Below are 25474 nucleotides of genomic sequence, written 5' to 3'. Positions count from 1 at the left end.
AAGTCTCACACCACAACCTAATGTGATCATAGTTGGATTTCGTACAAATTACGAGACCAGCGGCTGCCAGACCCGATATTTTTTGTTTTTTCAGTTATTTGATCGAATTGGCAGCAAGTTTGAATGGGAACAATCAAAGAAATCCAAAAACCATGGATTTGATTTAGCACAGAATGCCCGATATATCGTATAAAACGATTCGTGCTAGCTCAATTAAGGTAATATGAAGAGAGCGAATAGACGAAACAGATGATCGCAACAGCAAAACCACAACGCCAACGCAAACGCCAGCTTTTACGCACACTCCAGCGCGTTGTTGACATATATTCTGTATTCATCTCTATCTCTCTCGAAGTGAATCGCACGCAAACGAAAGTTATGTTGTACGGTTAAGCGCAAAAAAGCTGAAATCGACAGTAGAGTACAGGTATTCGAACAGTGAAGAGCACCATCATGTGGGTGCTGTTAAACTGTTGCTGTTGATCAACGAATTTTGTACATAGAAAAGCGAGAATCATCAACACCATTTGAATTGGTTAGTTTGGATTGAGGATTTTAGTCTTTCAGTTTCTTCGTTAAGATTCATTGTTTGTGTGAATGATTAATGGTTTGATGTTTGAAGTCGTAATTGGTCAAAACAACAACGATAGATTCAAATAAAAGTTCTATGTCAATGAAAAATGCTAAACTATTGTGTTCAACAATTAATCAACACATCATGCAAGTTCAAAGCAAGAATTAAGCATGAAAAATCATCACAATAAATTCTCATACACGAGATCATACTGCGATAGTGTAAAAACATTGGTTTTGTGCTAAGAAAAAAGAATTTGGAAATGAAATGAAGCAAAAGCTGAAAATTTTCTATTCTAAAATAGAAAGTGATAAAAATCGAGCCGGAAAAAAATCAAATTACAAATCAGTTCATATGTTAAGTGCGTAACAAAATTGACTCAATATTTTTTACTGATTTTCGTTTTATCAATTTTATTTGGCCGCTGCGCCACCAAACCATCCAAAGAAATAGATTCACAATCATTTTCGATTGGACATTTTTAATCCCATAGAGAAATCATTTTTAACATTTTTAATCCCAATTGATGTGTAAATTTTTTTTCTTGTTTTACTTCTTTCGCGAAGATCAAGTATTTGAATTGTTTGTACTCGCTGAAAATTCGTCAATGTATTTCTCATGTGCTGAAGTTAAGAAACCAAAACCTAGACCAAAACATACACTACCGGTCAAAAATTTGAGGCACCCTGAAAAATGCATTATTTCTATGTTTTTTCGTCTTATTCTACCCAAATTAAGTTCTTAAAATGTGAAAGCCCATTGAAATTCTGACCGAATGAAATATTCTGAAGACAATATTTGGCCGGCCAATGACCATTTTCGGCCATTGAGAAATTGAGGCCAAAAATGAGTTTTTTTACGGGCCGTCGGATTGAAAAGTTATATATATCACTGGAAAGGTCTTGAAAAGTAGATGTCATTTTTAGTAATAAACATCAAAATCGGCCGGCGTTTGATCAAGATATGGCCGTTGGAAAATGGTAAAATGAAACGGCCAAATTTTTTAAACGACCATATCTTGGCCGTGTTATGTGTCGTTGAAAAGGTCTTGTGAAGTACATGTGGATTTTGGTATAAAGCATTCAAATCGGTGGCCATTTGGCCAAGATATGGCCGTTTAAAAAATTTGGCTGTCTCATTTTACCATTTTCCAACGGCCATATCTTGGCTAAACGCTGGCCAATTTTGATGTTTATTACCAAAAATGACATCTACTTTTGAAGAACTTTCCAGTGATATAAATATATAACTTTTCAATCCGACGGCCCGTTAAAAACTCATTTTTGGCCTCCATTTCTCATAGGCCGAAAATGGCCATAGGCCGGCCAAATATTGTCTTTAAAATATTTCATTCGGTCAGAATTTCAATGGGCTTTCACATTTTAAGAACTTAATTTGGGTAGAATAAGACGAAAAAACATAGAATAAATGCTTTTTTCAGGGTCCCTCAAACTTTTGGTCGGTAGTGTATAATATTTGCTCCGTATTCTACGAATGAACAAGATGAAACAAACGGCCACAAACGAAAAGAAAATGAACAAAAAAATATATTTCACGCGGCTAAAATGCGTGCTTCGCAGTTATTGATCGAAAGAAAAAAACACAACACACCCACGCGTATCTCATATGGTTTTTCTTATTTCCATTGCAATGAAATTCAACAAAAACCGAAGCGATCGGTGAGTTCGTGATTTGCGTGTCTGTGTGTTCCAATATGATTATGGCATATTGCATAATAAGCGAGACATAACAACAATCGAAAACGATATGTACCAAAAGATATTCAAGTTGCTTTTTTCAAAGTTATGAACTAAGCAGAATCATCTCTATTTATATTATTTATTTGATTTTATCAATTATTATAAAAATAGTATGAAAACAGCCAGTCTTTGGCGGTGTATTATTATTAATTTAAATTAAAAAGAAGAAGTTGAATGAATAGATGAACGAACGAGTATGAGATCATGAACACTCTCTTCTTACGCATTGTGTTTACCTAATTTGGTGATCATTTCACAACAACATTCGGCCGGGCGATGTGCTTTTCCACAATGAAACACTGTGTCCTCTTGGCATAAAATTCATGCCGGCTGTTTTGATTTTGTTTTGGTGTGTGGTGCAATATTCGGTTGGATGCTTACTGAAAAAATTGTCGTTTTGGGAAAAAATTATCAGCTTCATCTTCAGGTCATTTCCGCAGTCTCTCTGTTTTTCTCTGTGTGGCAAATTTCGTTGTCATGCATTTGTAAAATATCCACCTGACGCGTCCAGTTACAATTATACACTGTATAAAAATCGATATAACCGTGTATTGTCAATAATGCGCGTCAAGATTAACGGCCCAAATGAACTGAAATTTTTTGTCATACACGGTTATATTCCAATGATTTCGAAATTTTACCTTGAGACTCATTCCGATGTGTTCTTTTGTTTATTTATTGTTGTTTTTTGTCTCTTACTCTTCTACTGTACAAGATTTTTATGATGTTTGATCGCTTTTGATCAACTACCATAAAAACAAACGCATCAATTTGGATCAAGTGGATTTTCAAACTAATTTATTGTATTTTTGTGGTCATTTTAAAGTGATGCAAATGCAGTGTGGATCCTGTAAAAGAGAATAGCATCGAACATTTAGTGTGATTGAAATGAATTTGAAAAAAATATAAACAAGACTGTGATTCCAATTTAGAAAAAAAAAACATAATACGAAAAGATTCAGTGCCATTCAAAAAAAGACACAGTGCCGCTCATCAAAACGAATCTACAAAATAAAACGAAAGACGTGAAACGAGCGGGCGTAAATAAATATCGAACATTCAGAAGTATTACTAGTTTACAGCCGAAATTGGGAAACGTTTCATCTTCGAACCGTTGATTTGCAAAATTAATACAGCGAGTACATGACTCATTACCGCCGAGGCGTTCTTCGTTTTTGGTTTTCTCCACAAAAGACAAGAAGGTAAGGTCACTCTCTATTATACATTTTTGGATTTATGACGACAACATTCGTGTCTCGCTGACGTATCGAGTAGTTTTTGTGTGTCGTTTTGACATATCTTGCCGTCAATATTAATTCATTTCATGCATTTTGTTTTTTTTGGCACATTTTTTTTCAAAAATGCTTTCTGTTGAACATTTGTTGCTCATCTTTGTTGATTATTTGTGTGTGCACAAAGTATTGGCTGGATTTTATTATTCTAACGTTCCAAATTCACATTTGAAAATTGAAAAGATTCAAGCACCAATTTAAACAACTTTAGCTGTTTCATTCGTTACTTCACTGCATCGTATGGTCGTCATTTTGATTGGATTTTTCTACCCGGATGCGAACTATGCGACCCTTTTTGAAAAAACATTGACTACTAGCTAGCCGCCAATTTTGGAATATTTTGAGCGCATTTTTTTGAAGCACTGTGGATAGGATACCAATCGATTACAATCGATGTTGAAATAAATTCAATTAATTCGACCGAATTAGTCAGCCAACAATAACCGCCTAGTGATTGAAATTCCAATAAAAGCACGTACAAAATATAGTTAAAATGTCCCAAAATATCGCTACAATCACTTGTCACTCATAAATTGTATGAAGAAAAATGATTAAGTAACTAAAATTAAGTCACAAAAAATTGGCACCAGGGACTAGCTAAGTCTGTGTTTTGTTGTTGGCACACAAATAATACCTCGAACTGACCCACGCAAAATGGCGCATTACACACTCAAAATGAAACCATAATGTGAGTCCACCAAAAAAGGTGATAATATTTTTCCCGGGCTTGAGGCAACAACAAGAGAAAAAAGATGAGAAACAAAGTTTGAAATACCGCCATTCAATAGAGCATTCGTGTCCGTTCTTGTAATCTTTCCGTGGGTTTCAAGTTTAAAACATATTCAATGCTATTTACGCAAATTCACAGAATCAAAATGTGGTATTCAGTCGATTTGGAATCGCGAACGAATGGGTGAGGCAATTACGCGATTCTACGAAATATTCAGATTCATACTGCAAAGGTCAGTAGATTACCTACACTCCATTCCACCAACGACCGCTGTCGGTGTGTGCCTTTTTGTTAGATTCAATAACAAGAGACAACGATACAAGGAAAGATAGAGAAAACAGTATAACCACTTAAGACACCATTGAAAAGTTCCGAAGAAAAAAAATCATTAAATGGTTTTGGACGTACAGCTAGAAAAGCAGACACAAGTGGCTATTTGATTGTCATTTTCAACAACAACCGTTTGCTTTTTACCTGGAGTATTTGTTTTTTTCCACCTTATATCCGTGCTGAGATTACGCTGACCGCTCAGAACTAAAATTAAAATTTCTTGTAGAAGAAATTAAAACAAACAATCAAAACTTAAATTGATGAATTTAACTTGTACACACAGAGTTTATTATACGCATATTATTCGCATTGATGCGATTTAATGCTTCTTTCCGGATAGAGGAATGAGAAATTGTATGGTCGACGTCGTCAATCGCCACGATTGGTAGCAGATACGGTCAAACTTTAGGGAATATGCCCTTCTTCTCAGGTCATTCAAAATTGAATTACAAAGTTTTGGTTTTATTTCATTTTTGAAAGATACTGCTACTGGTTTAAATTGAATAAATAATATGAGCATAAAAGAGAACATTCACTTCAATTTTATTCGATACTCAAAAAAATACTAGAAGAAAAGAGAACCAGGTAAGTAACCTCTACATTCCATGTAGTGCCAAAAAGCTAGTGAAATATGATTGTTGACATTTTTACATCGCGATTGTCAATAAAATTAGTGAAAACTAATGAGAATGAGATTGAAAACATCCGCCATTTGGACGGATACAGTTACAATCACAGTTCGAGCGGGCAAACAAAATATCCGTAGCTGATGTCATCTGTTTCGTACCCAGAGCTGAAAAATACTCTCTGTAAAATAAGCCTTTGTATAAGGCGAAGATGAAGTGGTAAAAAAAATAACATGCAGTTTGTCATTTTCCGTTTGTTATTTCCCAAGCAACTTGATGTAACGCTTTAATTTGTTGCAATAGTTAATACCACTTGGCGATCATCTCTCATTTGAGTGTATCGTTCGACATGTTTGCTTTTATCAAACCATATTTGATCAAAATAAGAGGATTGTCAGATTTTTTTCAAGTGAGTCCACTTTTTGAAACCAACACAACACACACTTCTCAAGACACTAAGCAAGCTTGTTATTTTACAGTGGATTGGAGCGGAAAATGAATTCATAGTTTGAAAATAACACTTTTCTACACGTTTCTATTTACAAATGTTCTTTCTACTATTCCACTGTTAATCGCATATCAAATTGAAAAACGATTTTTCCTTCTTAAATCAATCAATTTTTCCTTGGCATTAGAACATACAGTACTGATCAAAAGTTTGGGAACGATTGGAAATATCACATTTTTCTACAGAAAATTGTACGTTTTTCATTTGAAAAATGTATGTATTCTGGTTTCAATTCATAAATATTATTGAAAAAATCATTTTAGCTCGTTTTAATGGATTGGCTTGAGATATTTGGTCCAAATATGGTGAATTTTGAGCTCATTTTGTTCTATAAAAATCATCTGGCATACTAGAGTACTTCATTTTTTGTGCTTGGAATTGTTCGAAAATTTCTTCAAACGGATAGTACACAATCTAAAGAATCTACCAGAACGTATTTATGAAAACTAAATAAGAGTTTTGTTTGCTTCGAATGGAAAGTGAAAGTTTTTCTAATTCCATGGAATTTCGTAATTTTTCAGAAAAAATATTTTTATGAATAAAACGCAAATAGATTCAGATTCCCAACTTATTTCTCATAAATCCGCCTGTGGTAGATTCTTTAGATTGTGTACTATTCATTTGAAGCAATTTTCGAACAATTTCAAGCACAAAATAATGTAAATAAAGTCGAAGAACTCTAGTAAGTCAGATGATTTTCATAGAAAAAAAATGTATGAAAATGTATCTTTGGATCAGAGATTGCATATTTGCCGTTGAGTAGGCCTGAGCTGAGCTGAATTTGCCAACTCAGGCGCCTGAAGCGTTATTTTAACGCATTCACAGTACAAAATTCATATTCCCAGCCAAGTCAGATTTGAGGCTGATCTGGCTGGGAATATGAATTTTGTACTGTGAATACGTAAAAATAACGCTTCAGGCGCCTGATTCAGCTCAGCTCAGGACTACTCAGCAGCAAATATGCAATCTCTGCTTTGGATTGAAAGAATTTTTATTTTAATCCACTCGAAAATTGTGTTGAAGCTAGTTTAATCTCGAGCAGCAACAACCGTCATAATACTGTGAATTCAAATTTGATGGATCAATCATAGAGAATTGCCGTTAACCCTCTAATGCATTAATTTTTCCCGGGGCTGGGAGTACTGGTACTTGGTTGAGTTTTGGCCATAGATAATTAAAAAAATATTCATAATCCTGGACTCCTCATGGTTTAGTCAGAAAATGCGATTGACATAAATCAGAGAACAATCAAATCCATTATTTAAGAGTGTCAAAAATTTGTCTAATTTCTAATGTTCGAATAATTTATTTTTTCAAATTTATGTTTTTGCACACATTTTTGTTTATAACTTTACAATCACACTACATAGACAAATATTGCCAAAGACAAAAATAAAGAGAATACATTGACCAATAAAAATTCTTTCGAAGCAATGTGATCCGATGTACGGTTAACGTTCTACAGGCATTCAAATGTTGCCCGTCTAGAGGCGGTTGTATGCATTAGAGGGTTAATTACTTATAAGTCAATAATTAACTGCACCATTTTTTGGTGTCTTCTGATTAGAAAATCAAAAAAACGGGTTTATTGAATTTCAAACACATTCGAAACACACAACACGCAACACAGTTTTTTCCGTAATCACACCAAAAATGAAATTATGCAATAAAATGAATGATAGAAATGTGACACCCACTATCACGTATACGAATGTGAACACAAGATTGATGTTAGCTACACAATGAAATAGACACGATCGCATCGAATGTGAACACCCACTAGACTGGTAAAAGAAAAAAGTTGTCCACAAAAAAAATGCCGCGCGGTTTCGAAAAATATACATAAAAAAATAGGTTTTGTCCAAAAAAATCATATGGGTACCATATAGAATACCCTGCCAGTTTTTATATCAAAATTTTCATGACAGCCAATTCATATCGCAACATTTGGACCTGAATCATTTTTCCAGCCAATTTTCGGTAAAAACCAATGATGGGGTTTTGTTTGGCTCATCAATATCTTCAACTCTTATCAAGACATCAGCCCTTTGAAAGGCATTCTGAGCCAGTTACAGTGTAAAATGACCGAAAAAATGCCAATTTTTCTGCATTTTTTGCATTTGTTGCTCTACGAGTCACCCAGGCGGTGGACTTTTGTTCGGTTTACGACTTGTTTCGTGTAGCTACAAGCTAGAACCTGTACACAAATTTTGGTACTTCCCAGATTGCAATTTGGATAAAATTTGGTGTCAATTGATCACAGCCGGCGACAGGCGCGAGTGACGAAAGCATCTCTGTGCTGAAAGTCGAACTCGCTATATATACACGCAATTTCGAACTTTTTTCCTACGCGGGCATCTGGTATGAATGGATTATCGCTAGAAAGGCTGACGGAGCGATTTGGATTTGCTCTTTTTGCATTCTTCCAACTATATTCAGAATCGCTCCGTAATGATTTTTTTAAATTGATATCAGCTGTTTTGTGTTCGCTTTCGTCACGAGGGATTACTTCGAAAGAAGTTTTTAGCACTACATGGAATGTAGAATACATGGAATATAGGCTATTGCATTTGTTTTTTTTTCTTCCCAAGAAATTTTTAAGACTCTTTAGGCCATTTTTTTGGACCGAAAATTAATTCTTTTTCCTATCCAAAGTTCTAATTTGAAATAAAGCAATTACGCCTAATTACAAAAATATAATAATGTCATGTTCATGTAATTCATTTGTTTATTTATTTATTTATTTTATTAAACACCGCCAAGCTCTGGCTGAATATAATGTGGGGTTTGATTGAGGTTTGGCAGGAAAAGAGTGCAAGACTGTTACATATTTAAAATAATAAACAATTAGTAGCAATAGGTTTCGATAACTATCAGTTCTCGCCTCGTTGAAAACCATGCTCTTTTCGTTAATTATGCGGTAATCACAATAGTAGGAACATGAAAACGAAAACAGTCATGCAACCAAGATGGAAATGCCTGATATTAGTCTATGGCAAACGGTCCAAGATAACCTTTGGTAAACGTTTCCAAGGGACAAAGGCTATGTGAAGCGTTTAATTACGCGTTAATTTGAGACTCTAGGACAGCAAAAGTCGTCGCTCAATTTATACCGGTAGATAAATTGACGAGAAGTTTTACGTCTGTAAAGGCAGATTCATGTTGATTGCAGAGTGCATTGAGTTGACATGGACTATGATTTGAAACGTAACTAGAGCATTTGATGCTATTTGATAAATAATTCAAATTTGATTTCAATGATAAAAATATTAAGTCGCCAACTCGTGGATGGCTTTAACAAAGAACAAAATGAATTTACAATAAATAAGTGTAAACATCACAGATAAGTATCATCATTTCAATACATATGGAAGGAATGTACGGAAAATAATTCGTCAGAATTTTAATATTGATTTTTGCTGCGTGATTTGTGTGAGCTCAGTTGAATACCGCGCGGGTGGTTGGAAATTTACACTCAGCCCCGCTCATGTTTGTTGCAATCAGCGGCATCCCAAAGAAAATGGCACCGGGCAATCTGTGTTGTCCTTGATGGGTTCGTCCGCTTGAGATCATGGGTCGGGTTTAACGGCAACATGAAAATCGTAATTCCATAATTAGTGTGGGTAGTATCTACGTGTTCTCGTAGAGAACATATACAAAAAAATGAGGTTACCTGGATGAAAAATTGACGAGGCGGCCAGGTAGTCATTTGAGTTTGCAAAGCGATCCAAAAGTGGTGTCCTCCATTTTGCGAACCGGTGATGCAAAATTCGTCTTCGAGGTAGCTGTTGTGAACAATTGTTGCACCATGTTCGCCATTTTGCACATTTGAGGAATTGGAGCCTCGCGCACCAACTTCATGTGCTTGTCATTGACCTTGAATTGCTCACTGTGTCTCAACGAACGGCCATGATGGAATGAGACTTGGTCACTAACTGTTGGACAGTTAGCGTTACCGTTGATGATGTCGTAGAAAAATGACAATGACGCGTTGACACGTCGACGGCGAAGACCAATCATGTTCAAGTCCGACAATCGCTGCTCATACGGTGTGATTGAGTATTGGTTATGCACGGATGGGTATTCACGACGAGCGTACATAGTGGCGTTGCACGGATTCAATTTTGTCGCTGTGGATTTTGTGAAATGGAAGCCATACCATAGCGCAGTAGTCGAGGTGAGATTGAACCAATGCAAAATACAGCGACTTTAGTGTGGTAACGTCGGTGATATCATGGCAGAAGCGCTTGACAAAGCCAAGTGCAGCCGTTGCCTTCGAAGTGACCATGTCGATGTGTTTGGCAAAAGATAACTTTCTGTCAATTAGAACACCCAAGTCCTTGTGTTCAGTCACTTTGTCGAAGGTGTGGATAACTCAAAAAAAAAATTTAATATTATTTTAATTCTCAATGTGAAATAATGTACAATCCACGTTCACATTATCATTCCCAAAACCAAAATAATATAATTAATAATACCATAATTTATTTAATTAATATATATTAATATTTATTTATGTATCCATATGATTTATAACCAAATTTTTTTAATGTTTCTCTTACCCAAGCAAAAATTCACACTGAATTGACGTTGCGTAAACGCATATCTGACACTGTTCCCACACGGTTTTGAACGTCAAACCGTGTGGCTATAGTATAATAGAGTGTGAAGCCGTTTGACATCATTTTTGATTTCAAATAACCGTGTGGATGCAGTGTAAGTTTGTTCAGGTATCAAGAGTCGACACCAAAAATGGTTTCAAAATTCGCCATGATAAAGCAACGGTCATATACTTCGGCGACATGATTTTAAATGTAAAACAGTGTGAAGGACTTCCACACTGTCCAATACAAACATAAACTGCATCCACACGGTTATTTGACATCAAAAATGGTGTCAAACGACTTCACAATCTACTATACTATAGCCTCACGGTTTGACGTTCAAAACCGTTTGAGAACAGTGTCAAATATGTGTAAACGCAACGTCGATTCAGTGTGAATTTTTGCTTGAGTTACATATTTAATTTTATCAAAGTAAAAGTTAATCTCCCGAAAAAATACAGTCCGGATCGAACATTATTGATTTTGATTAAAATAATTTTCATAAAATACAGAAATGTATACTTCGATTGAAACTACATTCCATGTAGTGCTTGAATGAATAATTTGATGGAAAAATCAAATTAACGTTAAAAAAAACCATTTTAAACAACGCAAAAAGAACGCAGAGAGGAGCGAAGCGACGATCTGCGGTCTTGTTTTTAATTTGATATCAGTTATTTTGTACCCGAAATTTTTTTTTCAACAAAACTAAATAACACTAAACAAACACAAAGTGGTGTGTATTGAGACAAAGAAAATGAAACATGAAATGTTGTAGTTAAAAATCGTTTTGATTTTTTCATGAAAAGTACTTTTTGTGTTTTTAGTTGATTGCGTGGTATCCGGAAGAATTTTATTCATCTGAACGCAAGAACACTTTGCTTATGATTTTGCCCTTATTCACGGCAACAAAAATGAGTTTTAGTTGATTTTTGTCGATTTTTCATGTTTTTTCCAACTAGCGAATTTCATTTTTTCACGGAACTGATAAGAGATAACGAAATAATGAATCGGAATAATTGTAGTACTCAACCAGAACTACAACTTTGCCTTAGACACCATCTCGTTATCTCTTATCAGTTCCGTGAAAAATGATAAGGAAAAAAACGCATTTTTTCGCGGTTTTCTGCGGTTTCTCGCGTATTCTGCGAAACTGATAAAAGAAAACGACTTGGTATCTTCGGCAAAGTTGTAAAACAGCTTGAGTACTACAAATTCACTATAAACATCAAGTCGTTATCTCTTATCAGTTACGCGAAAAAACGCGAAAAACGCGAGTTTCTGCTTATCATTTTTCGTGAAACTGATAAGAGATAACGACTTGGTGTCTGTGGCAAAGTTGTAGTACTCGACCTGCTCTACATTTCTGTCGAAGAGACAAGTCTCTTACTTCTTATCGGCTTCACTAAAACGAGGTGGGAAAATTTCGCGATTTTCGCGTTTTTTCGCGTTTTTCGTGGAACTGATAAGAGGTAAGCAATATTTGTCGCAACAAAATTATAGCAAACCTCGAGTATTACAATTTTGCTTCAGACACTAATTCGTTATCTCTTATAACAGTACAGATTTCATATGAAATACATATGGGGCCCTGGAGTCCCCCAAAAACAGTAATATGTTGCAAATATGAAGAAGAGTCATAGTGTTAAATTTGTCTTTAATCAAAGAAGCAGTTCTAGCGCGATTGTCAGTACGCATTCGCCGTATTGTTGACCGCGATATAACCAACTTTTCTAAATCGTGTCCAAGAGCCTTTGCCACGGCACTTATTAACCGCGCTGCATCACGATCTGATATTGCCAAGCCATCGAGTATTGTGGCCATATTTGCGTCGATGAATCTTTGATTTTGTTCTTTTCTTTCGGTGTCGGATGGATACAGAGAACTATCGTGAGACAATTGACTTGGTGAACACGACGAAGACGACGACGACGACGACTACGATTCGTCTACAAAGAACTTGTTGGAAACTTTGCCCTGAGATTGCGTTCCTAACTTCTCTCAATGTATTTCTTATGGTTATTTGGGGTGCGTTCATCTACCGATTGTACTGATTTGACATTTAGGGCATAAATTTGATCGAATTTCCAACAAGTTTTTTCGAAAATAATTTGATAAATGTTTGCAAATAGAAAGCAATGTTATTCTAACATGAATACAAATCATACCTCCGGATCCTGTATCATATCGAGGACGTTTATGTTCAGCATGTTGTGCTAGTTTTTCATGAGCAATTTGTTTTTGCTGACCTTTCTTTGGAGCTGCATTCACCAGAAATAGAAGGTTCTGGTTGATTAACCGCGATATCCATCATTTCCTGATCCATTGGCATTTCCGCTTCTTCTGGTTCTTCACCTTGAGGTTCCATTTCTTCGCTTAGGAATTCGCTTTACATCAAATTCGTTGTCGAGGCGTTCCGAAAATTGATTGCGAATCTCAATTTTTTTGCACTTTTTATCTTTATCCACTAGATTTATCTTTATCCACTTTACACCAATTGTCATGTTCTTTTTCAAGTTTTTCAATTAATTTATGTTGTAATTTAGTTTGAATTCCGAACTTTTCCCAAACCGGCATGTATTTTTGACACACTAATTCAGCACTTTCGCGAACGGTTTTATGGTTTGTATTAATTTCGAAAAACATATTCTGCAACAACCGACGTAATGTTGGAGGACTTGACTCTTCAATTTCACTAAGAGCCAATCCAATTAAATAATATTCCTGTTGCATTTCTACCATTTTCCCGTGAAAATATGATAATTTGAAAGGTTGATAGGAAAGTGCTTGACCAAAATGGGAAAATGTTTGACGAAAATGGGAAAATGTTTAACGAACCAAATTTTATTCAAAAAAATGGAAAAACAACACATTTAGGATATGAAAATGTAGTTCTGGAACCATTCAAGGCATCTTGTCTTTGCTAGTTTTAAGATAAAAATAACTGGAATTTTTTATTCGCATATTGCGAATTGGTCTATATTGCATTCACAATTTTAGAGATTCTATTATGAGCTGAATCTACTTCGAATTGAATATGTGTAAATCGCTATCTCAGTTTGGCGTTAGAGTAATGACGTGGCATAGTGTGAGGTGTTTTCAAGCAATGCAAAGATAAACGGTTTCGTGGTTCATATCACAATCGAATCCGATGGAGAACGAAAGTTCCCGACTGAAAGATTCGATGACTGAAAGCAATTTCAGCATGGAAAAAACACGCTGTTCTAACGAACACAGTGTAAAAAATGGTCATTCAACTCATCATTCAATACAATCTCTAAAACTGTGAATAAAAATAACTATAATTTATCACAGGTTTTAGATAATTTAAGTTGAAAACTATTCATAGTTCACAATATTTCAGATAGATCAGTAGGAACATTATGATAATTCTTATTTTCTTTATGAGTTAAAGGTGGCTTAACTGGCACCAACTTGTTATAAAAATCATTCTAAGCATTGTTTACCCATTTTTCCGCGCCACAATTGAATGCATTTATAAAAAATATTATTATATGGCACGAACACATCGAGAATTTAGAATGGAATCAAAAAATATATTCAATTTTTTTAAACAAATTCTCATTTTTAAAGTAAAATTCGGTTGGTCAAGCATTTTCCGATTTTCGTCAAACATTTTCCCATTTTGGTCAAACATTTTCCGATTTTTGGTCAAACATTTTCCGATTTTCGTCGAACATTTTCCGATTTTCGTCAAACATTTTCCCATTTTGTTCAGACACTTTCCCATTTTGGTCAAGCAAAATCAATTTAACCAATTTGAAATACAATATTAAACTCAAATTAATTTAAAACGAATGGTATGTGAACACGGCCGTAGCCAGCACAAATTTCTTGGATGAGCGGAGAGAATTTTTGGGTGAGCGCAGCAAAATTTGATGATTATGAAACTGTCATTAATTTTGAAAATCGATTCTGTCTAGTGTAAAAGACACAAATAATCAAATAATGTATAAAATGTGATTTTATAGAGATCCCAGCCCCTTGGAACTTCATTCCTTTTATTCCAAAAACGCTTCATTCACAGATTCACACTATATCACGGTGAAACACGTGATTTGTAATTTCTAGCGAATCATCAGGATTCTTAATCCCATCAGATTCAATTTAGTGTCTGTAGTAATTTGAAATTGTTATTCGTATTGTATTGCTTGAACTTTATAATATGCCACGTCAGAACTAACATATCAATTTAAGACAACGGTTTACACTGTGTTGATGTTGTCAATTTGATGCAGAAATTTTTCTTGAAAAACCAATACACACGACAGCCATTGTAAATTAGTTATTATCAATAGGAAAATAACTCAAACGATTCGCTAGAAATTACGCATCTACAGAAATATAGATTTTCAGTATTCAGTTAGAAAATCGTACTATAATTAGAGAAATTAGGAAATTTTTCAATATAGTTGACTTTTGCATTGATGTGGTCAAAATGTTTTCACTTTAATCATCATATTTGGCTTCAGTTATGTTGGTAAAGTGTAAGAAAAATATAATTTGTGTAATGTTCAAATGAAAAAAAATGAGTTGCGAGCGGAGCGAGCAAAATTTTTCAGAGGATTCTTAACTAAAGCGAAAACTATAGCTAAAATAATTTTGGGAGTCGAGCATTTTTAGGTGAGCTCAAATAATTTTTGGGTATACCCAAGCGTATGGCTGAATACGGCCGTGTATGTGAACTATGGTTCACAATGACACTGTAACTGAATCTCATGCTCAGTTTGCAGCGTGTTTTATGCCGATTGCTTACATTAGTTGCAGCAATGTTCGCATGAGCATTGAACATTGAACTTCTTTTTTTCTTTATCTTTTACTTTTCCGTACACAACGTGTCAAGGGAAAGTATAGGAATTGGTCCCGAAAACTTTTTTCGTAAAATTGGTTTAGATCATCATAAAAACTCATGAAACGCGTAGAAAACCACTTTTTGAGACACTTTTCCGTTCGTGTGCCGTCGTCGTCGTCGTCGTTGTCGTCATCAATCTTGTGTTCACATTCGTATACGTGATAGTGGGTGTCACATTTCTATCATTCATTTTATTGCATATTTTCTATATTTTTACTCAAGGCACCCATTCCGCACGCAACAAAGAAAGTGCACTAGAAATTACATTAGACCAAAACACAAATTAATACACGGAACATACGTTCTGCATAAAAGTCGGCCGGACGCTGGTTTTCCCCCATTCACAAATCAAAGGACTAAAACAAGCGAGAAACTCCAAAGTTGGATATTGTCTCTATTGTAATCTCTACTTAACAAATCGCTGCTATTATACTGGATTTAAATGACTGATGAAATAATTTCACCAACAGGACCATAGTCTGAATCACAACTTCATTTGGCAATTGAAGTGAAAAAAACTCACACACAAAAAATGCTACGTAATTTTTAGCTTATGTAAATCCAATTCGAACCAAACAAACACAAAGATTGCTATTCAATTTATGTATGTTGACCGGCACAAGAATTCTCATGCGATTTTATGGATGGGTTGTTATTTTAACCCTCTGATCGTTTCTCGGGTGTACAACGCCCGAAGTGACTTTGAATTACAAATATAAAGGATAAAATAGAAATCAGTTAGCGATTGAAGAAGACAGATAGTTCTCTTTTTGAAAATAGTTAGTTGAAGATATAAATACAGTTAGTATTTTATAATTTTATCGATAGTAATCTTTAAAAGTACGAATTAGCCAATAAATTATTTTACTTCGCCTGTTATATAGAATTCGATAGCATTAAAAATGAATCAATTAGTACAAAATCATTTTCCACTTATCCACAATTCAAGGAAATGATAGTCCCAAAGTAGACTGAGACTGGATACTAGAGATTTTGCATTGACGTAAACATGACAACAATACATTCATATCTGCTGTCAAAGTCACTTTTAATGCGCCATTGTTGATGATGCTTTCACGGTTTGTGGTGAAGAGTGGAGACGCCATAAAATTATTACATATTTTGTATTCGAAATGTAACATATGTGACATATATAATCACACACATGATTGACCACATATGAATTATTTGCCGTTATATTTTTTCAAAAAAGAAACGTTGATTTTTTTTTTGATTTTTATGACCATTTAAAGCGCATTAGTTTAGAATTTTTAATGTTATCACGAAATGTCATCCATTTTCCTTGTTCACCATGACTTTTTTTCAATATTTTCATTGTAAATGAAGATTCTATCATTTAATATGGATATATTTTATGCAAAAAAATTTTTTTTTCATAAGAATTGAATTAGATTTGTAATCATTTCATGGAAAAATGTGAAACGAAATATGAAATTCAAGTACATGTTTCATAGCAAAATGATTTCGTAATATGATGCAGTACATGGTGCATTGCTGCATTCATTTTTTTCACCATCTCATTTGATCTCGTGCGACAGACTATAATTTTTTTGCGTCTTATCGCGTGAAAGAGTATTGCAGCAATTATTTGCACCTATTCGATTTGGTTTTGCTTGAAATCACTTGAAAAAAAACGAAGATCATGGAAAAAATTACGCTAAACATAACCAGAGCCCGAATTTCGGAGAAAAAATGTTGTGTGCCATGGTGTAGTACGGAATTTCCGGAGGAATTACATCGGATACCGATTGGTATTCGGCATGACATTATGAAAAACAAGCGATTTTTCATACCGGCATCTTCTAAAGCATGCAATTTGCATTGCGATAATTCTGTTTGGCTGGAAATGGTCATTCAACATGAACAAAGTGTGTTCACAGATGCACAAATAGAAGAGATGGTTGATTTGCTGCGATCAAATCCGAAATCATTGAGAGACACAGGTACATAGTGAATTGAATTGTTTCAATTCAACATATTCTCATTAGTGATGAATATTATATTCATAGTGCTGAACTAGAATACGGATAATGGCGTGAGGGCCGACACTGGTTTGACACGTTTACAGTTCGAAAATCTTCTCAATTGTTTGAAATCACTTCGAGATGATTTCTATTCGTGAGACGTAAAAGAACGTATGTTTTTTTTTCAGTTTTAAATATTTGAAAAGGAAAGTATGTTTTCGATCGATTTTGTTTGAGTAAAAGAGAAGTATGTTTGATGACAACTTAAAATGGTTAAAGGAATGTAGGGGGCGTTGCTGCAGGTTGAGAATTGCTGCAGGTTGAGAAACGTCACTTTTTTTTCACTATACGTGATGATACCGCCATCGCAATAGCTGTCAAAGTCTTAGTTTAATGCATGATCACTTTTGAGACTTGTTTCGACAGAACTGGCATTTGTTTTGATACACTTCCAATTCGACTGTGTTTTTTTGTGCGAAAAATTTTTATTCTGGGTTTTGCCAAGCGTTATAAATTGATATTTAGCATAGAAAAAGAAGTCGGGTAAGCGTTATTTTATAGTATTTTCATTTCTCTTTATGATTCAATATGAATTATGTGCATTTTGTGGTGTTGAAAAAAAATTGTGAGTCTCGGAAAAAATGTCTATAAAACTGCAGGTTGAGAAAGTGATTTTGCTGCAGGTTGAGAATAGGTAAATTTTAGCAAATTATGCATAAAAATGATTTATGTATTGATTTCGTTTGTAAATCATCACTGAATCATCGTTGAAGTGCATAAAAGTAATTTTAGTGTTTTTTTTCTGGAAATTTATTAAGTTTTATTTCGAAAACGAACATACCGACTTGAAAAAGGAAGATCGATTTTGGTGCTTACTAAGAGTATCTTTTGACATTCAAATTTATTGTTAATGCATTATATAACAATAAAATCCTCATAACATTGAAAATATATCGCATTTATATCATTTATTTGTACGTATTATGCCATTCTTGAAAATTCTCAACCTGCAGCAAAAAAAATTTTTTCGCCATTTTCAGCACCTTCAGAAAATTTACCATAAATTTTGTTTTTGAAAAGCAATCGCGTATGTTTCTTTGGCAAAATTATAGCTCTGGACATTATCTACTAACTCCAGACAAAGTTATTACCAAATTATAAAGTGGTAGCCAACCTGCAGCAAAGTCCCCTATGTATTACTTTTTCGCACGCCCATGTCGTGAGTAAAAGTATTGTAATCACTCCAAAACCGAGGTACCCCGAAATACCATTTTTCTATCCATTTTCGACACCAAAAAGCACGATGTAGTGGTTATTTTGCTATATTGATGTGGGTGTGTCGTACCCTGTACGCTGTACGCTGTACGCTGTACGCAAAAATTCGTTAGCACGATTGCTCAAATACCAGAATAGGAAACGAAATTCTGCAAGTACCAAACGTTTGTGCTTCGTTAGACTTGGAAACCATTAAATTTCCAGCCACCCCAGATGTACCCTAGGGTACCTAGCCAATGAAAAACCTTAAAAAAATCGAACTTTTGTTCGGGAGGTACCCAAAATAGGCTACCCAGGTGGATTTTATCACTCCCACTCAATTTATTTCATCAAAATAATAAGGGCCCAGGAACAACTTAGCACCCGCTAACCTACCTTTTTTTCGTACAAATCGGTATTGAATAGTGATTCTGATAGCGAATGTGATAGCGCCTCTGAAGTCTCATTTATTCTCAACAATGTGGATTTTCCCGAGTTGGAAGAGGATGAATTTTACTACAAAATCGAAGACTTGTGTGAAACTACAAAGAATACAGATCTAGAATCAATCACAAATCAAATTGTTGGAACAGAATTCTTAAATGATTTGTCAATCGATATGTTCATTATAAATTTGGTGAACGCAAACAGAACCATACCATTCAACGTGCATCCAGTCTGCTATGGACAAAAACAAGAGTGATACAAACGACTTCTAGCCGAACGAGACGATCTGCAAATAATATACAGCGGCCACGCCAGCTATGTCTAGCACTATATCTATGCTGAAAATCGTGTGAAGATTTATGACAGTCTACACGGGGAGGGCAATCATGGCAAAAGATTGGACGTTTATTAACGATACATCCTCACTCGCCTGTACCCCGGAGCACAGTATCAATTCATCGAACCGGCAACGTTGCAACCAGATGGATGTTCCTGTGGCATTTTCTCGATTGCATACGCCACAACCATCATTTTGGGACACAACCCTGCAACATACCATCTAAAAATCAATCAGCATGAAACAGATAATTTAAAAAATACCAGCGAACTACGAAACTACATCAAAAGAATATACGAAACAAACTACAGCTGTTTCCACAATAAATAATACACACATTTTTGTTTTTGTCTAAGTTTTTGGATACTTGTTTCAAGTGTTGTATCGCAATAATGACCAATTGATTTCGGTTTGGTAACTTTTGTCTAATTTCATCAAAAAAGAAACAAAAAAAATTAGTTCATTCAACTTGCTTATTAAACATTTTGTCGAGATAGCTTATTATTTCCGTCCACATTTTTTGATTTAATTAAAATCACAGTTCATTCTCCAAATATTTGACTGATTTGCAGTTCTTCGATTAAAGTTCAGTTTTTTCAATACTTGATTATTTTGCATTTTTGAAAGAGAGTAGAATAAAGTTTCAGTATTCAGACGACAATAAAGACAATCAGACGTTTCATTTCATTTGAATACCCAACATCAAGATTCTCGGAATCATAATACAATTTTCCATAAAATACATGAACGTACTGTTGTTTTTTTTCTAAAAATTCTTATAAATTTCCTAGGCAAAGTCTGAATAAAAGCTGAACGCTATGAAAACGGTGCGGAAAAGTTCGTCTTACGGAGGTAAGACTATTTATTTTGAATGGAAGCATCTTGAAAAAAAGAATGCATGTTTATGGCCAAGTAAATTTAACAAAAAGAATGCATGTATTTCAGTCGATTTTGTTAATAATAAAGGGATGTAAGTTTCAATAGACTTTGGTTGCGATAGAAGAAAGTAAGTTTTTTGTATTGCGGTGGCTTAAAAACGAAGCATGTTAATTTTAACCAGTTCAAGTAAAAGGATAGTAAGTGATTTAGCATTTGTTGCACTGAAAAAGAATGTATGTGGCGAGATTTTAGTGGAATCCAATTGCACTTCAACACCTCATGGCCGATTTCAGAATTTGTGCAGCTCTGATTAATGTTTATTTCAAAACCATCGAATCGAATAAAGGAATGGCCATTGAAATCGGTAGGCGAATGCTAGACCGTTCTGATACCCCGAATCGACTATCGAAGATTGTTCACATATTTCGAAACAATCTTCCGCAGTTTAACCGATTTCGTGAATTTGATCAGCTGCCAACATTGACGGAAGCCGAACTCGTTTGGATTGATCAAATCAGACAAGCAGCCTCTTATTGCCAAGACCATTTTAAATCAAATCAGTTCGAATTTGCCGTTTTCGAGTGCCCTAATAATCTGATGACAAGATTTTTCGCTGATTTCTTTACCGATGGCAAGCAGCTAAAGCTGTTGATGGCACGCCCAAAATCCCGTTTTCGTAGCAATAAGTCACACGATGCGTTCATTTTAATTGATACTCTTGCGCAAGGAGAAAATGTCGTGCTGAGCTATTGTTGTAGCTGCTACAACGGGCTACGCACCGTCGGCTGCTGCTCCCACGTGATGTGTATCATTTGGTTCACTTTACACATTAAGGAACCATCCAGAATGCATCGACCAGCCGCTTTTCTCAATAACTACTTCGGTGAAGCATCATCATCCGATTGTGACTCAAATGCGGAATAGTTAATGCATTGGAATGTTCTAGAATCATCCAAAATATTTTCAATAAACATTTTATTATGTGATCCTATGCAAAGACATTGTTTACTTTTTTTCTGAAATATTCTGAAATCTTCGCTTATTTCTCTCTCTCTCAATCAATGCTTTTTGCTTTTGATAAATTAGGAAGAATATTAAAAAAATACAAATAGAAACAAAAACATGAAAAACTGCGATGAAAAACAAGCATAAAATCACACAAAATGAAATAGAAAGAGAATAATGTGATATAAACGTGTTTTATTTTCGGGTTTTCAAAGTTTCTGAACGTTGTTTAAATATTCGATGGAGGTGGTGTACTAAATTTCATTATAGTTCATTGTTGATATATTTCAATCCACCACACGTATTTGTGTGGTGTAAACAGCTAATGTCAAAGATTTCAAGAATGCAACCGTTCTCCTCGTTCTTTAAAAACGTTCGCTTATTTGAGAGAAAGATTAGCTGAGAATGGTCAAACAAATAGTAGGAATCAACTAAGATTTAGTAATCAGAATGTAAGCGGTTAGGAAATTTACTAAAATATTCACTAGTTTTTTTTCCAATAGATTCAGTTATAAATATTTATCATCATTTCAAAATTATTGCTCTATTCATAATTCGCACACATTTTTGATCCCCAGTAATAAAAAGATGTTAATAGTGTATTCGGCGAATTCAAATTTAAACAAATACACTTTCGGTCGATATAACAGTGTGTGTGTTCCAAATATAGAAATAAATACAAACATAAGAATGGTTGCGTACCAGTGGCGTATCCAGGGGGGGTTTGGGGGTTCAAACCCCCCCCCCCCCGAAATGAAATGGAGTTGATTTTTTTTTCAAATGATTAATACAAAATCGGATTTCGTCTGAATCAGATGTGACTCGATTATAACGTGGGTGAGTGTTAATCAATTCATTTATTTTCCATTTCTTTTGTTGTGAAGCATGTCCGAATGATTTGAATAAACCAGCAAATGCAGCCAAAATCAATGTGTTTTTCGATGGTCATCAATATTACATTACTTTCTTTGAATTCAAACTTATCTGTGTTTTAATAGCATTCGGCATAACAAAACTTCTACAAATATGTCATACGTTGCTATAAGTAGACTGATTTAAGCAGTAGAGGCAAATTGATTTCAATAAGCCTTTGTTTATTATATTTCATGATTTGTTTACCGTCGCCGAAAAAATGCCAAGCGAAATCGGTGTAAACATCACAATACCGAGAGTAGTAAGCCAGCAATGCAATCGAGATAACTATGCGTGCACTTCTGCCGAAGAGTATTATAGATTGCCCATTTTTATACCTCTCCTTGATCATGTCATATGCAACAACGGTTTGTAAAACATTGAGATATTTTGAATAAAATACAGAATATTTTGCCCAATTTTATTACTTGTTGGACAGAAAAAGAAACAAATGAAACCGTTGAAATGATATTGAAGCAATGGCCAAACACTGAATATGACAACGAAAATATTGTGAAGAAAGAAGCTCTGTTGTGGCAACAGAAATGGGTTTCAACAGAAGAAAGACCGAAAAATTTCATTTCGTCACTAAACGTGTGCAATAATCCAATATTTCCAAACATATATAATAATATGTTGAAAACTTTGGCCACGATACCTACACACTCAAAAATATCTGTAAGAATTTGCACGATAATAACAATCAAAATGGGATTTATATGACGTATGGCGTTAAACATTAAAATATCGTGTAATTTTTAATGTTTCAAAGTTGACGCAAACATTTGACAGATGCGTATATCGGGTAATAGTATTGACCAATTCATTGATTTATTTGAAATTACATGATATTTTATCGTTTTTACACGATTTGTCATATAAATCTATGTTTGTTTGGTATCATCGTGTAGATTCTTATAGATATTTTTTAGTGTGTATTACCATTGCCACACCAGAGCGATCTTTCTCTACGCTTAAGCGTATTAAAAAATAAAATTTTGATTCCGATACTTCATTTTTCTACTGTATATGCGTTTTTTTTTCTGAAAATTTCCAAATACTATATATAGGAACATTTTATCAAATACTATATATATTTTACCGCTTGAAATGACAGATGGCGCTACTTTCTGTTGGAATATTTGAAATTATGTCATCGCTCGGAAAATTCAAGTGTTGCCGGTAAAATGTATATAGAAATTTATATATAAATGTCAAATTTTACGGCGAACACCCAAAATTTCCGGGGATTCTTTTCTGTGTGTAAACTAACTCACTGTATGTTTCATTGCGACTAGTAATGCTTAAAAAAGTGTACACTAAGTAAAGTTTGATATTTTATTTGTAATCGCAGACCTGATCGATTGAAATGCGTCGATATTCCACTGACAATGTCGATCAATTCTTTCATTTGTTCATGCTTGCTACATACGTCACCAGGTCGAGAAGATGTGATGGACATCATGTCTTCACTAGCGGCAAATCAGAATTTAACAAACACATATTTGAGAATCATTCGAACAATACTGAAATTATCGAATGAAACGAATGGTTTGTGAAGATTCCTCACTCCAAAATTTTAACATCTCGAATTCTTGCTTTCTTCAATATACTTTTTGCAAAAAAGATCGATTGCGATGCCATTTTCCTTTATAAAACGTAATTCTTCTTACAGTTTAGTGATTTTGGTCATTAATCCGACATTGGTCAGTAACCGCTCGCACCTAGGGGCGAAACGCTATTGTTATTGCATTTGTTTGTTGATTCACTTGTTAAGTGTATATTGTATAAAGACCATTGAAATTATTTTACTTTAAATTGTTGCCATTTCAAACATTTGTATGATAGATAATTGTACGTTTTTTTTTTTCTTTTTTACAGATAAAATTCGGCCCAGAATGATAAAACGAATGATGTGGTCTTGCACGTTCGTGCTAATCGCTATTTTACTGGTACAGAATGCCGTCGGCCAGTCAAACTATGCATCGCATGCCAACAACATCAACTACTTAGGTGAAGGTTTGCCCAAAGAAGCGACACTTGATGGAAAAGTAAGTAATAAGAACGAACAAATTATGGAATTTCAACAAACAACGACGACAAAAAAGCATTCAACACCGCAAGCATTGCTGCTTTTTTAATCAGTTGTGTCTATCGTGATTTTGTTGCCCCGTTTTTCGTTGTCGTTTGTACCGGGGCGAAAATCTTGGGAAAATGTTTGACATTAACATTGAACTGAACGATGGCAAGCGAACGGAAAAAACATTGCAGTGACAGCCGTAAGCTAATCGGAATGTTGATATTTGCTTTCTGTCAATTATTATGTTACGATTATGTAATCAAAGTTGCCATTTGATTTGATGAAATTTGATTTTTTCTCGGTCATCCATATCATTCTGTGTATGCACTGCATACTATGTTGACCGATCGTGTCTCTTCTTTTTTCTTTTCATTCCGTTTTTGGTCGACCAAATCAAATATTGGCCAATTTGGCTTCACAACGATCGCGGTAATTTAATAGTTTTTATCTCATTTTCTCAACATTTGGCGTCTATACGACTTTTAAGTAAAAAGTTTTCATTAACTTAAACTTGAATGCATAATTTTCCCATTTCAGATCACACAATTAGATGATTTGAGTCCGCTCATTGTCTTGAATCGAACCGAGGCGCATTTGGATTGTGCATCTGGATCGATGCAGGTGAGTTTTTTGATGGATTTAAAGGGCCGTTGTCGGCGTAATGTATGGCTAATGCAGATTTGGCTCAGTTCATTGATTGGTGGAATGACAATGTAACAGAGTCGAGGGGAGTATTCTCGTTCTATTAACGTTAATAGTTGGTTAATAGTGACTTTGAAAATTATTAATCAAAACACAGTACAACAATTTTTTGATGATGCCTGAATTTTTTGGTGATGAACTTTTGGGGTTTTGAATGCACGATTTTGGAGGACCGTAATACAAACCAAACTGCATCATTAGTTTGTTCAGATGACGTCCAAATAAAAATTCTATCAACGTGGGTGAATTATAAAAATCGGTTGGGTGGTTCCTGAGATATAGCATAAAAAGTGTTTGAAATCAATGAAAAAGCATCGATTCTGGTCGTTTTTTGCACATAGTCCATTAAAATTTCACGAATACGTCACACGTATGCACGTTTTACACTTGATTGTTATAAGTGGCATCTGTACAAAGAAAATTAGGTACCTCGTCATGAGTATTTGAATAGAATCCACAAAGATGTGAGATGACTCAAGGATTTTTCCATCGGCGTGACATGCTTCATACAAACGGAATTTCGTACAAGCAGCGCCCGTGTACTTCGTAGTGGAAAAAAAGTGAAGCTTGCTTGTC

General features: G+C 34.7%; 1 protein-coding gene across 4 annotated transcripts; it reads left to right on the top strand.

Moving 5' to 3' along the window:
• The first annotated feature begins 397 nt into the window (after positions 1 to 397).
• LOC129572699 (uncharacterized) lies at positions 398 to 25177 on the top strand. 4 transcript variants are annotated; one of them, XR_008688481.1, is made up of 4 exons: positions 398 to 535; positions 3161 to 3536; positions 23998 to 24167; positions 24734 to 25159. XR_008688481.1 is itself a non-coding variant. In XM_055452711.1 (3 exons), exons 2-3 carry the CDS (start codon positions 24015 to 24017, stop codon positions 24911 to 24913), a joined length of 333 nt encoding a protein of 110 aa, XP_055308686.1. In that variant the 5' UTR covers positions 410 to 535; positions 23998 to 24014; the 3' UTR covers positions 24914 to 25175. The 4 variants fall into 4 exon arrangements, 2 of the variants coding, with proteins under 2 accessions (XP_055308686.1, XP_055308685.1); XR_008688480.1 differs by lacking the exon at positions 398 to 535 and adding an exon at positions 553 to 935 and having other exon boundaries at positions 24734 to 25164; XM_055452711.1 differs by lacking the exon at positions 3161 to 3536 and having other exon boundaries at positions 410 to 535; positions 24734 to 25175.
• Positions 25178 to 25474: the final 297 nt, after the last annotated feature.

This window comes from Sitodiplosis mosellana, unplaced genomic scaffold (genome assembly GCF_009176505.1).
Source record: "Sitodiplosis mosellana isolate CC-2019 unplaced genomic scaffold, AAFC_SMos_1.0 Smas_scaffold_5412, whole genome shotgun sequence".
In the NCBI taxonomy this organism is placed as follows: domain Eukaryota; kingdom Metazoa; phylum Arthropoda; class Insecta; order Diptera; family Cecidomyiidae; genus Sitodiplosis; species Sitodiplosis mosellana.
The sequence above is the reverse complement of the archived record's forward strand: the minus strand, read 5'-3'. Positions and strand labels throughout refer to the sequence as shown.